The sequence below is a fragment of the Leptodactylus fuscus genome, chromosome 1 (assembly GCF_031893055.1).
Source record: "Leptodactylus fuscus isolate aLepFus1 chromosome 1, aLepFus1.hap2, whole genome shotgun sequence".
NCBI classification, from domain to species: Eukaryota; Metazoa; Chordata; class Amphibia; order Anura; family Leptodactylidae; genus Leptodactylus; species Leptodactylus fuscus.
The window spans coordinates 261,306,357-261,320,675 of record NC_134265.1 but is presented as its reverse complement, the minus strand read 5'-3'; the positions used below and the strand labels follow the sequence as shown (position 1 = coordinate 261,320,675).

The 14,319-nt window shown below is 41.8% G+C and overlaps 1 protein-coding gene across 5 annotated transcripts in view; it reads left to right on the top strand.

Moving 5' to 3' along the window:
• Positions 1–14,319, top strand: part of ANK2 (ankyrin 2) — a 188,433-nt gene that overhangs the window by 123,774 nt on the left and 50,340 nt on the right. For all 5 annotated transcript variants that reach the window (XM_075286364.1, XM_075286356.1, XM_075286347.1 and 2 more), the window contains exons 29-32: positions 5,249–5,473; positions 9,433–9,531; positions 10,126–10,280; positions 11,187–11,398. In XM_075286364.1, coding sequence (XP_075142465.1) covers positions 5,249–5,473; positions 9,433–9,531; positions 10,126–10,280; positions 11,187–11,398 — 691 coding nt within the window. The remainder of the gene's footprint in view (positions 1–5,248; positions 5,474–9,432; positions 9,532–10,125; positions 10,281–11,186; positions 11,399–14,319) is intronic.

Sequence of the window (14,319 nt, the reverse complement as noted above, 5' to 3'; positions counted from 1 at the left end):
CTGTGTAGTGGGCAGCACATCACCCTATATAGTGGGCAGCACATCACCCTGTGTAGTGGGCAGCACATCACCCTGTATAGTGGGCAGCACATCACCCTGTGTAGTGGGCAGCACATCACCCTGTGTAGTGGGCAGCACATCACCCTGTATAGTGGGCAGCACATCACCCTGTGTAGTGGGCAGCACATCACCCTGTGTAGTGGGCAGCACATCACCCTATATAGTGGGCAACACATCACCCTGTGTAGTGGGCAGCACATCACCCTGTGTAGTGGGCAGCACCTCACCCTGTATAGTGGACAGCACATCATACTGTGTAGTGGGCAGCACATCACCCTATGTAGTGGGCAGCACATCACCCTGTATAGTGGGCAGCACATCACCCTGTGTAGTGGGCAGCACATCACCCTATATAGTGGGCAGCACATCACCCTGTGTAGTGGGCAGCACATCACCCTGTATAGTGGGCAGCACATCACCCTGTGTAGTGGGCAGCACATCACCCTGTGTAGTGGGCAGCACATCACCCTGTATAGTGGGCAGCACATCACCCTGTGTAGTGGGCAGCACATCACCCTATATAGTGGGCAACACATCACCCTGTGTAGTGGGCAGCACCTCACCCTGTGTAGTGGGCAGCACATCACCCTATATAGTGGGCAGCACCTCACCCTGTGTAGTGGGCAGCACATCACCCTATATAGTGGGCAGCACATCACCCTGTGTAGTGGGCAGCACATCACCCTGTATAGTGGACAGCACATCACACTGTGTAGTGGGCAGCACATCACCCTATGTAGTGGGCAGCACATCACCCTGTATAGTGGGCAGCACATCACCCTGTGTAGTGGACAGCACATCACCCTGTATAGTGGGCAGCACATCACCCTGTGTAGTGGGCAGCACATCACACTGTATACTGGGCAGCACATCACCCTGTGTAGTGGGCAGCACATCACCCTGTGTAGTGGGCAGCACATCACCCTGTATACTGGGCAGCACATCACCCTGTGTAGTGGGCAGCACATCACCCTATATAGTGGGCAGCACATCACCCTGTGTAGTCAGCAGCACATCACCCTGTGTAGTGGGCAGCACATCACCCTATATAGTGGGCAGCACATCACCGCGTGTAGTGGGCAGCACATCACCCTGTGTAGTGGGCAGCACATCACCCTGTATAGTGGGCAGCACATCACCCTGTGTAGTGGGCAGCACATCACCCTATATAGTGGGCAACACATCACCCTGTGTAGTGGGCAGCACCTCACCCTGTATAGTGGACAGCACATCACACTGTGTAGTGGGCAGCACATCACCCTATGTAGTGGGCAGCACATCACCCTGTGTAGTCAGGGCACTGCTGCCAATAATCCATACAGAGATTGTTCCTCCTCATTCAGTTTTCATCGGTCTATGTAATAAGGCCAATGCACACATGTGCTATTCAGTGTGTTTCTCATTGATTGGCACTTAGGCTGGCCAATGATCCGGCTGTCTAATACAGATTAGATTCTCTACATTTAGAGGAAGGGTAGGTCACTGTTTCTATAGACTTGATCACATCTATTTTAGGAGACAAGTATGACAGTAGTATCTGTTTCTTTATCACTCATTTGTAAATAATTCAAGCAGAGCCCTGTGTAGTCAATATAACCCATAAGAATAGGGTATATGGTGAATCTATAATTCAATAAGTATTCAGTATTGAATTCAGTAATTCAATACTAGCTGGATTCTTTATTATGTTTACAATCTACCAGTTGGTGTAGTCAGTTTGTTTCCTGAATATTTGGTATCTTATGACTACCTCTGCTGCTAAATAAGAGTTTAACTATCTTAGGGGCACTTAATATACAGACTAAAATACAAGTGTAATCTAAATCATAAGTAATAGGTACAGTTGAGGAAGTTAAATCCAGGATCAACATTTACAGTGCAAGTAAGACTATGAAACGGAATTTTTACTGGATGAATATGCTGTGTGAGGAATAGGGGATCAGACCATGAGTAGTTTTCACCAGAACCCAGCATACCAACACCAATAGATATATTAGTCTCACCTGAATCAAATAGTCTTTCCCCCTTCTGATTTGTTGCATCCATTGCTGAGATATTGCCGTTTTTGTCAATATGAAGATGACCTTTTTGGAGCAACAAAGGCATTGCCCTTTACCTCTTTGGAACATTGATAGCACCTTCATTGCTTCAGAGAGCTCATTTTCTTATTGACTGACACTGCAATATTTCAGCATTTGACTCAATGATTCATAAGGGTAAAACACTATTTTATTCATCTGACCCTAAGGCTGCATTCACACGGAGTAACGCCAGGCGTTTTTTGTGTGTATTTTGTGTGTATTTTTACAGCCGTAAAAAGCAGTCTCCATTGAGTTCTATAGTAAAATGCTGGCGTTTTTTTACGTCCGTAATTTTACGTCCGTAATTTTACAGACGTAAAATTACGGACGTAAAAATACAGGCGTATTTTACTATAGAACTCAATGGAGACTGCTTTTTACGGCTGTAAAAATACACACAAAATACACACAAAAAACGCCTGGCGTTACTCCGTGTGAATGCAGCCTAACCTATTTATCTGCAAGTCAGTTAATATGCTGGGCTCTGGGACAGAATCCCTTTAAGGCTAAGGCCCCTCAAAGTTAAAAGCAGCAGAAAACCGCGGAGGAAACACATCACGTTTTTTTTTCCATAGCGTCTTTCATTGCATTTTCGCATGAGTTTTCCTCTGCACACTTTCTGGCCCTATTATACCTACATGGAAAACGCCAGCATTTTGGCAGGTATAATTGACGTGCTTTAATTTTCGAAGACGTCTACGTATTTTACTGCAATATGTGCATGGGATTAGCCTGAATCCCATCCACTTTGCACGTACTGGGGATTCAGCCTAACAAACGTTTTGGTATTAAAGCCTGAAGCATCCTGACTGTCCTGAATAGCAAAACTGACAACTTCTTGTGTTGTTATTCAGTGAAAACACATGAGATTCATCATCATGCGACATGGGGATATTATTCCATATTATACCAATAATATGCATTGCATGACACATACCCGAGCAGAGACTATGCCATTAATACTACATAGTCCCCATTTCTTGCCTTTTAGAACATACATATGATGCAGTTTACTGGTCACTGTATTTTTTTTTATTTGCACAAAAGCAACATGTAACATCACCAGTCTTGCATGAGTAGGTCACTAGCATGAACCAAGCATCAAGTCTGCATTTTGCTGGTGTCCCTTCAGTATATAAACCTTCCATTATCAGTCTAAACAAGTGTGTCTAGTAATTCAGCCCCTGCCTTAAAAGAGTTTACCAGGGCTTAAATATGGGACACCCCCACCATCTGTAGCATATGGGTGAGCACTGTTTCCACTTCAGAGGCCAGTGAAGTCATCAATTATGGGACAGACCTGATATACCAAACACGGCCACTGCAAAATTTACAGCACTGGTAGGCAGTAAATATGCTGAAGCGTTGTATCCGCTTTAGACAAATAATATATTGGGCCAATAAACACAATAATACATGAATACATGAATTAATACATGGACAAAATACATGGACAAAAAAAAATAAAAAATACCATGACCACTAAAAGAAATAAATAAAAGAATTTCATTTTATTAGTACACCACAATAACAACACAATATTTAATAAGTGGTGCAAACTATACCATGATAGTGACAAGGAGGGATGGTGAACAATCACAACATAATAGTCAGGATATGGGTAGGGCAGGGAAGGGAAGGACCAAATAGCAGAAGAGAAACATCAATATAGAACATAGCACATAACATTATAGTCTACCCGTCACCCCATAAGGACAAGGATATACCCAAGAATAAATATAGGAACACCATACTTACCTTGCCACACGCTCACCCCATTTTTGCCCTATTGCTTCATCAAGGCCTGGAGTACTGAATGCATGTATATAAAATTCTGAACCACTGGGCATGTGATAGAGGAAATAAAAGAGAAATTTATTACCTAATCTACACTATTTTTCTGGCGCAAGGTCTTATCTTTATTGGCAACTGTGAGCAGAAAGAAGGATTCGCCAGGGCGGTTTTCTGATGTAAATTGTACAGGAATTCTGCCTCCTCTGTTGCATAGAATTTTATGCTGGCACACGGGCCCCTTATTTTGACTGCCGTACGAAACGTCAGTAAATCTGCCCCATTGCCTTTACTATTATTCTGACATATCAAATTGTATTATTGAACCTAACTGACCCAGGAGAGGAAACTAGGAATAACCTTCTGGAATTCCGAAAAGTTGTAAAAAAATTTGTTTTAGTGAATGTTTAACAAAGGTTTTTGTAAACGTATGAGTTCAACTATGTAGATATATATATTTATAATATATATATGCATATATATATATATATATATATATATATATATATATATATATATCTTCACACATATATATATATGTATCTTCACACACACGCAGTGAAACCTCTCCAAAAGACCAATTCTTTGAACAGACCAGTATCTTATCCAGACCAGATTTTCAGTGATAGATTTCTCACTCTACAATAAAGTAAATATATTGGCCATATTGTTTCAGACCACCTACTTTAGAAGACCTTTCCTTGATGTAATATTGACTTGTCGTCTTAAAGAGGTTTCAATGTATATGTGTATGTATGTGCATGTTTAAACCTCTTGCACCATTCACATTCATTATCGGTGCATGCTGTTCCTTGTCCGGCACAGAACTATATGAAGTTGCTTTATGTTTTATATAACTGTTTGTATTGACTTGTTTATTCTGATTTTTGGATCTGAAGCATGTGGAATCTATTTTGTCTTGCACATGTGTGTATGTGACTGTTTTGTCCTACAGTTTGCATTTTCTTCAGTAATCATTTGGCACGGTTTGTATAACCACATACAGCTATTTTTACAAATAGGCTCCAAGGAATTGAACAGCTTTTCCCCTTAGCTTATAAAGTATATTATGCAAACAACATTTAGTTAAAGTGTACCAAAGTAATGTAGTCTATCATGTTGGAAAAATTGTCTTAGCCTACCAAAGCTCTGAAGTGGATACAAGCCTCTTGCATATTACACAGTGACCCAAGGGTAAAGCCAATGCATTAGTGATGTACTTACAGTATTTTGTATCTAAATGTAAATTTAAATAAATTAAATTTAACCTGAATAATGTTGTAATAGTTTTTCATATTTATTTTTTTCCCATTTAGTTTCTTAGTTAGCTTCATGGTGGATGCACGTGGAGGTGCCATGAGAGGTTGCAGACATAATGGACTTAGAATTATAATTCCTCCTCGGAAATGCACAGCCCCTACAAGAGTGACTTGCCGCTTGGTTAAGCGTCATCGATTGGCGACTATGCCTCCCATGGTCGAAGGAGAAGGTCTTTCCAGTCGGCTTATTGAAGTTGGCCCTTCTGGAGCCCAATTCCTTGGGTAAGTAATATTATGCAATACACCTGCATTTGTTAGATTTATCTAGCTGCCTTATCTCTGGAACTAAATGAGAAGCAGGGCAGGAGCATCTACCTGTGCACCAATATAATTGTCATTAAGGATGAGTTCACACTAGCACTGGAACTCTGTTTGGGGATTCCATTCCCTTTTCTGCAAGAAAAATGCGGAGAGAAAAGTGCATTTTTCACCCGTCTTGTGGTGGAAACCAAGCGGCAACCCGGCAGTCCCCATTATGGTCTATGGGGTCTGCAGGTTTCCGCAAATAACCACTTTTTTAAGCGGATTAGGTTTCCATACGGGGGATCCCCAAGCAGACCCCCCAAATGGAAATCCGAACACAGATGTGGACTATTTTTCTATATGAGACTGCTTTAAACACCCTGATTTTATGGACTATATGCTACACGTCATGATTACATGCATCCAAGCTTTGATAAAACTGGAATAAACATATAATTCACATTAATAGGTTCATAAAAATGAGCTTCTCATAGGTTTATGAACATGACCCTATTACAACTCCTTTAAAATTCAGAATTGTATAAAACCATAAAGTAGCACTTGACTCCTGCTGTCAAATGCCGATCAATGAGAAATGTGTCCATTGGCAACCATTTGACCTTATTATGCAGCCGATGCAAATTTAATGGGGGAGGAACTATTTCTGCTGCAATCGTTCCTTGCCATTTGGCTGCATGGATTATCGGCAGCACTGCCCTGTTTACACATGGGAGTGTGCTGCATTATAAGATGTGATCAGCAAACTAGCAAGTGTTTGGTGATCAGCTGATCGGCACCGCTATTAGACAGGGAATTTATTGATAATGAGCGTTGCGTGGTGCGCTTGTTGCCAATTATTGGCCTCAATATTAGACCCTCTAATAGGGCCACAACTCTGTTCACCTCTGATGGAGTTGTTTTTTTGTTATTATTAAAGAACCCAGGAGAAAATAGTTTTGCATGCTCTATAGAATTCAGTATTACTGAGGTATTTTACTCTAGAAGCATTGCTCCTAGTGAAAAGTATGTCCATAATACAGGGGTCCTCAAACTTTTTAAACAGTGGGCTGGAGGCAGAGCAGGTCGCACAGACATCGGGAGCGGTGCCCTCCAATAGGTAAAATGAAGTGCGCTCCATGGCCTGGCCCGAGCTCCCCAGGAGCTTCATTATAAATGCACGCCTGCCGGCGTCGTCAGCGGGGCCAGACAGAAGTGCTTGGCGGGCCGCATGTGGCCCTCGGTCCGCAGTTTGAGGACCCCTGCCATGATACAATATGAATTACCATGTGCCATTGTAGGGGCTGACCCCTAATAACTATAATTTTCCATGACTATATATATATATATATATATATATATATATATATATATATATATATATATATACACACTCACCGGCCACTTTATTAGGTACACCTGTCCAACTGCTCGTTAACACTTAATTTCTAATCAGCCAATCACATGGCGGCAACTCAGTGCATTTAGGCATGTAGACATGGTCAAGACAATCTCCTGCAGTTCAAACCGAGCATCAGTATGGGGAAGAAAGGTGATTTGAGTGCCTTTGAACGTGGCATGGTTGTTGGTGCCAGAAGGGCTGGTCTGAGTATTTCAGAAACTGCTGATCTACTGGGATTTTCACGCACAACCATCTCTAGGGTTTACAGAGAATGGTCCGAAAAAGAAAAAACATCCAGTGAGCGGCAGTTCTGTGGGCGGAAATGCGTTGTTGATGCCAGAGGTCAGAGGAGAATGGCCAGACTGGTTCGAGCTGATAGAAAGGCAACAGTGACTCAAATAGCCACCCGTTACAATCAAGGTAGCCAGAAGAGCATCTCTGAACGCACAGTACGTCGAACTTTGAGGCAGATGGGCTACAGCAGCAGAAGACCACACCGGTTGCCACTCCTTTCAGCTAAGAACAGGAAACTGAGGCTACAATTTGCACAAGCTCATCGAAATTGGACAATTGAAGATTGGAAAAACGTTGCCTGGTCTGATGAGTCTCGATTTCTGCTGCGACATTCGGATGGTAGGGTCAGAATTTGGCGTCAACAACATGAAAGCATGGATCCATCCTGCCTTGTATCAACGGTTCAGGCTGGTGGTGGTGGTGTCATGGTGTGGGGAATATTTTCTTGGCACTCTTTGGGCCCCTTGGTACCAATTGAGCATCTTTGCAACGCCAAAGCCTACCTGAGTATTGTTGCTGACCATGTCCATCCCTTTATGACCACAATGTACCCAACATCTGATGGCTACTTTCAGCAGGATAATGCGCCATATCATAAAGCTGGAATCATCTCAGACTGGTTTCTTGAACATGACAATGAGTTCACTGTACTCCAGTCTGAGATGATTCCAGCTTTATGACATGGCGCATTATCCTGCTGAAAGTAGCCATCAGATGTTGGGTACATTGTGGTCATAAAGGGATGGACATGGTCAGCAACAATACTCAGGTAGGCTTTGGCGTTGCAAAGATGCTCAATTGGTACCAAGGGGCCCAAAGAGTGCCAAGAAAATATTCCCCACACCATGACACCACCACCACCAGCCTGAACCGTTGATACAAGGCAGGATGGATCCATGCTTTCATGTTGTTGACGCCAAATTCTGACCCTACCATCCGAATGTCGCAGCAGAAATCGAGACTCATCAGACCAGGCAACGTTTTTCCAATCTTCAATTGTCCAATTTCGATGAGCTTGTGCAAATTGTAGCCTCAGTTTCCTGTTCTTAGCTGAAAGGAGTAGCAACCGGTGTGGTCTTCTGCTGCTGTAGCCCATCTGCCTCAAAGTTCGACGTACTGTGCGTTCAGAGATGCTCTTCTGGCTACCTTGGTTGTAACGGGTGGCTATTTGAGTCACTGTTGCCTTTCTATCAGCTTGAACCAGTCTGGCCATTCTCCTCTGACCTCTGGCATCAACAACGCATTTCCGCCCACAGAACTGCCGCTCACTGGATGTTTTTTCTTTTTCGGACCATTCTCTGTAAACCCTAGAGATGGTTGTGCGTGAAAATCCCAGTAGATCAGCAGTTTCTGAAATACTCAGACCAGCCCTTCTGGCACCAACAACCATGCCACGTTCAAAGGCACTCAAATCACCTTTCTTCCCCATACTGATGCTCGGTTTGAACTGCAGGAGATTGTCTTGACCATGTCTACATGCCTAAATGCAATGAGTTGCCGCCATGTGATTGGCTGATTAGAAATTAAGTGTTAACGAGCAGTTGGACAGGTGTACCTAATAAAGTGGCCGGTGAGTGTGTGTATATATATATATATATATATATATATATATATATATATATATATATATAGTTATATATTATATTTTATTGACCCCCTCAGGCACCAGGGCCTGGGAGCAACTCGTTTAGATCTTACCACATAAGCTATGTATTACAGTTACCATGGGCTTAGCTATATGGGCTGCTGAGTTGCACCCGCACCTAGTGCCTTAGGATGCTCCTCTGCCACGTTAGAGAACACGCAAGTGTCATATATGGCACATGGTAGGTTGGGGGTCATGTTACAAATTTTGCATTGGGGCCAGGAGTTTTAACTTATGCCTCTGAAGCTAACTAAATAAGGGTTATATTATATTGAAACCTCTATAAATAACAGAACGTTTTTTATTAGACAGTAGTATATAATTTCTAATGCATACATCAAATTGTAAAGAATTTAGATTCTTATCTAACTGTTGTAGAAAAGCTTTTTCACATTTACCTGAACCCCTAAAACATTCAATAAAATGAAACATGGATTTAAAGTAATACCTACGCCCAAGTGAAAAGTTGTTTTCTTAAACTGTCTGGCATGTAACGCTATACAGAATACTTTTTCCCTAAATTCCCTTTTCACCTCTAAGATAAGCTGAAATTCCTCTTACCTATGTTCTTTCTCCCACTGCTGCTTTGGATGTACTCAGTAAACTTCACCTTCCTACGGCTCCTCCCCCTCTAAATGAGGGAGAAAGCTTGGTCAGCCGAATCCTTCAACTGGGACCTCCTGGGACCAAATTCCTTGGGTAGGATAGACTTAAGATCAAGTTGATGGATGCCGGCCTCGTCCCCGTTGTTCTTCAGTATTATTTACTTTCTGTCAGTGATTTTGTTGGTGTACTTTGATTTGATCATTAGTGACTGTGGTCTGATGAAGCATTTTCCTCTTTGTGTGTTTATGGTTTTTAGTGGTATTGTATGTGCTTTTTCTCTCCTCTGTGTATTATTGTTTAGTGGTGTTCATTCTTTTGGTTGAGCATGTGATCCCCCATTCCCCCTTTGTAGTGATTTACTTGGAGTCAGAGGAACCTGGATCATACATTTAGACACAGCATGTTCATTGGCAATTGCTTAGCCATGTCCCCAAAAGATATCAACCACCAAATTTGATTTACAGAAAAAAAAAAAGAAATTCCTAACTGGCTGACAATCATTATTTACATGGTATGCGTCAGCCTCAGCTATGACTTTAATATTTCCAGCTCCCAATGCAATGAATTTGTTGCTTTCACCCTGTGTTGTGTGTGTGTGTGCTTGCTAACTAAAAATCCCAGGTTTCTTTGTCTCAGCAGTAAGCCATTTTTTCCGCTGATCTTTCATTATGATGTGTTGCTACTCAGGCCAGTGATTGTGGAGATTCCCCACTTTGCGGCACTGCGTGGAAAAGAGCGAGAGCTTGTCATACTACGTAGTGAGACTGGGGACAACTGGAAAGAACACTTTTGTGAATTCACAGAGGATGAACTCAATGAGATACTAAATGGGATGGATGAAGGTATTGTTCATGTTCATATGAGATACGCAGCATCTGCTGCTATGATTGTCATCCTTTAAAGTAATGGAATTCTAAATAATACAGATATTTCTCAATTTAATTATGTTATGTTATGGCAAAAACAGCACTGCTAAATGTTCTATTATTGCCATAAAAATACTGAAAAGGACAAAACAAACTTCCAAAACAAGCTTGAAAATGCTCAGTGCAAATAAATGCCAGGTTCTTTTATTACCAGTGTCCCTGATAGTTAACTGCAAAAAGGAAGTTTGCCAATATGCAGGATTAAAGGGGTTTTATTGAGACTGTTAACTTTAGAGGGGGTTTATTGAGACTGAGCTTTTGCCAGTCTTAGCAAAGCTCATGACCTAGCCTGGCCTCTGGCCTCTTAATAACTCAGGCACACTCCACCAGGACTAGTTCACACGGGGCAAAATGGTCAGGATTTTGACGCAGAATCCAAGTCAAAATCCTGCTCTAAAAACCACCTCCCATTGAAATCAATGGGAGCCGGTCATTTCCTTTTTCCGCAAGCAATTTGTTCCCGCTCGCGGAATAAAGAAGCGAGCTGCCCTTTCTCTTCAGGCGGATTCGACAGCTGATTCAGACCCGGCGTCTGCCTCACGACACCTCCCTCCGGACTAGGCCCTTTCATTTGGGCCTAATCCGGAGCGGAAAGCAGCAACGGAATGTGTACATGCGGAACCCTGTGTGAACTAGCCCTAAATCTGTTTTAGTCAGAAATCTGGGTAGATTGTAGTAGATAACTAGCATGAGGTATAATAAATTTGTCCCTACCCCGACAGAACAAAGATTATAGCAGAAAATAGATTAATAAATTCCGTCCACTCTCTTATTGGTATTGTTTGATTTCATATTTTTTCTTTTTCTCATTTTTTTTTTTAGTTCTTGACCCACCTGAAGAACTGGAGAGAAAACGCATCTGCCGTATTATCACTCGAGACTTCCCCCAGTATTTTGCAGTGGTTTCTCGTGTGAAACAGGACAATAACCTGATTGGACCCGAGGGAGGAATTCTCAGCAGTACTGTAGTCCCTCAGGTCCAAGCTGTCTTCCCAGAAGGTGCACTTACTAAGAGAATTCGTGTTGGGCTTCAGGTATGAATTTAAAGGTCTTTCCAAGAGACATTATAGTCTATGAAATACTATACTGTGTTTTATTAACAAACTTACATGATTATACTGATGCTGTACATAAACTGATGAGCAAAGGGGTAATAATGTTCTGAACTTTTGACTTTCAGACTCCATATCTCACCATCTGCTACAGCTTCAAATGTGAGACCACAATCATTTTTATAGACAATAATAATATAGACAATAAGGCAAATTTATGTGTGGATTAGTAAATTGTCTATAAAATGATGGTAGTCTCACTTTTGAAGTTGTAATGGATAGTGAGATATGGAGCATGAAAGTGAATAGTACAAAACATTGTTACCCTTTTGCTTGTCAGTGTAAGTCCAAGTCTGTGAAATAAAGGAATTTTATATGCATACAACGGTACTACTGTGAGACTTTGGAAATAGCATCTCCTTTTCTAATCTCTGTTTTTGATCTCTATTGTTGTCTTGGATATATACAGTAATATGAATGTATCACCCTCATCCAGTTTCATATATATATATATATATATATATATATATATATATATATATATATATATACATATATATACACTCACCGGCCACTTTATTAGGTACACCTGTCCAACTGCTGGTTAACACTTAATTTCTAATCAGCCAATCACATGGCAGCAGCTCAGTGCATTTAGGCATGTAGACATGGTCAAGACAATCTCCTGCAGTTCAAACCGAGCATCAGTATGGGGAAGAAAGGTGATTTGAGTGCCTTTGAACGTGGCATGGTTGTTGGTGCCAGAAGGGCTGGTCTGAGTATTTCAGAAACTGCTGATCTACTGGGATTTTCACGCACAACCATCTCTAGGGTTTACAGAGAATGGTCCGAAAAAGAAAAAACATCCAGTGAGCGGCAGTTCTGTGGGCGGAAATGCGTTGTTGATGCCAGAGGTCAGAGGAGAATGGCCAGACTGGTTCGAGCTGATAGAAAGGCAACAGTGACTCAAATAGCCACCCGTTACAACCAAGGTAGCCAGAAGAGCATCTCTGAACGCACAGTACGTCGAACTTTGAGGCAGATGGGCTACAGCAGCAGAAGACCACATCGGGTGCCACTCCTTTCAGCTAAGAACAGGAAACTGAGGCTACAATTTGCACAAGCTCATCGAAATTGGACAATTGAAGATTGGAAAAACGTTGCCTGGTCTGATGAGTCTCGATTTCTGCTGCGACATTCGGATGGTAGGGTCAGAATTTGGTGTCAACAACATGAAAGCATGGATCCATCCTGCCTTGTATCAACGGTTCAGGCTGGTGGTGGTGGTGTCATGGTGTGGGGAATATTTTCTTGGCACTCTTTGGGCCCCTTGGTACCAATTGAGCATCGTTGCAACGCCAAAGCCTACCTGAGTATTGTTGCTGACCATGTCCATCCCTTTATGACCACAATGTACCCAACATCTGATGGCTACTTTCAGCAGGATAATGCGCCATGTCATAAAGCTGGAATCATCTCAGACTGGTTTCTTGAACATGACAATGAGTTCACTGTACTCCAATGGCCTCCACAGTCACCAGATCCCAATCCAATAGAGCATCTTTGGGATGTGGTGGAACGGGAGATTCGCATCATGGATGTGCAGCTGACAAATCTGCGGCAACTGTGTGATGCCATCATGTCAATATGGACCAAAATCTCTGAGGAATGCTTCCAGCACCTTGTTGAATCTATGCCACGAAGAATTGAGGCAGTTCTGAAGGCAAAAGGGGGTCCAACCCGTTACTAGCATGGTGTACCTAATAAAGTGGCCGGTGAGTGTATATATATATATATATATGAAACGCACGCACCTGGTGACATAAGTATTGAACACGTCACCAATTTTGTAAGTAAATATATTTCTAAAGGTGCAATTGACATGAAATTCTCACCAAATGTTGGAAACAACCCATCCAATCCACATAGGCCCATTGTTTCACACTTTTGAAATCTTGAAGGTTTGCTGAGCTCCTTCTATGAACTAATTTGTTCCTTCCATAGATTTTCTATTGGATTCAGGTCAGCAGCTATTTTTCTTTCTCTGTAAGCAATTGAGAATTTCCTTAGCTGTGTGTTTGGGATCATTGTCTTTCTGAATTGTCCATCATCATTAAACCTGTATCATCCTGGTAGTTAGCAGCGGATTTTTATCAAGAATATCTCAGTACATTTGCCATTACATGAAGTTTGCAGGTGCCATATGCTGAAAAACAACCCCACACCATGATATTCCAACCTTCAAACTTCACTGCTGGCATAGTGTTTTTAGGGTGACAGTCAGTGCCTTTTGGCCTCCAAACATGGTGTATATTATGGCAGTAATATTTGGGTCTCATCTGACAAAATATTTTCCCAGTATTTCACAGGCTTGTCTAAATGTTCTTGCACAAACTTTAAACGTGCTTTAACATACTTTTTGTTCAACAATGGAGTCCTGTGTGGTGAGCCTGCATACAGGTCATGGAGGTTGAGTGCGTTACTTATTGTTTCTTTTAAACAATTGTACCTGTTGATTATATATATATATATATATATATATATATATATATATATATATATATATCAGCTTAAAGTTAAGATATCAAACACAATTCTGCACAATTTTTCCTTCTGGAAAGGAAATACTTTAAAGGGAACCCGTGAAATGGTTTTCCCATCATAAAGTGGCCCAGATCCTGTAATGACCGTTCCGTTGGTTCTCCTCTGTAATATTTCTGTTACAGCAAGATTAAAGTATAAAAATGTTTGAAGGCATAGTAAGTCATATGGAAATTATCATAAGCAACCGTGTTGGGTGGGGAGCGACGTCAGCCTAGTCATGCTGTCCGATTGCTAATCACGCCTCCTGGGCATCGTTGGCATTACCTTCGCAGACCCTTCATTCCCTTACATCATAAGGG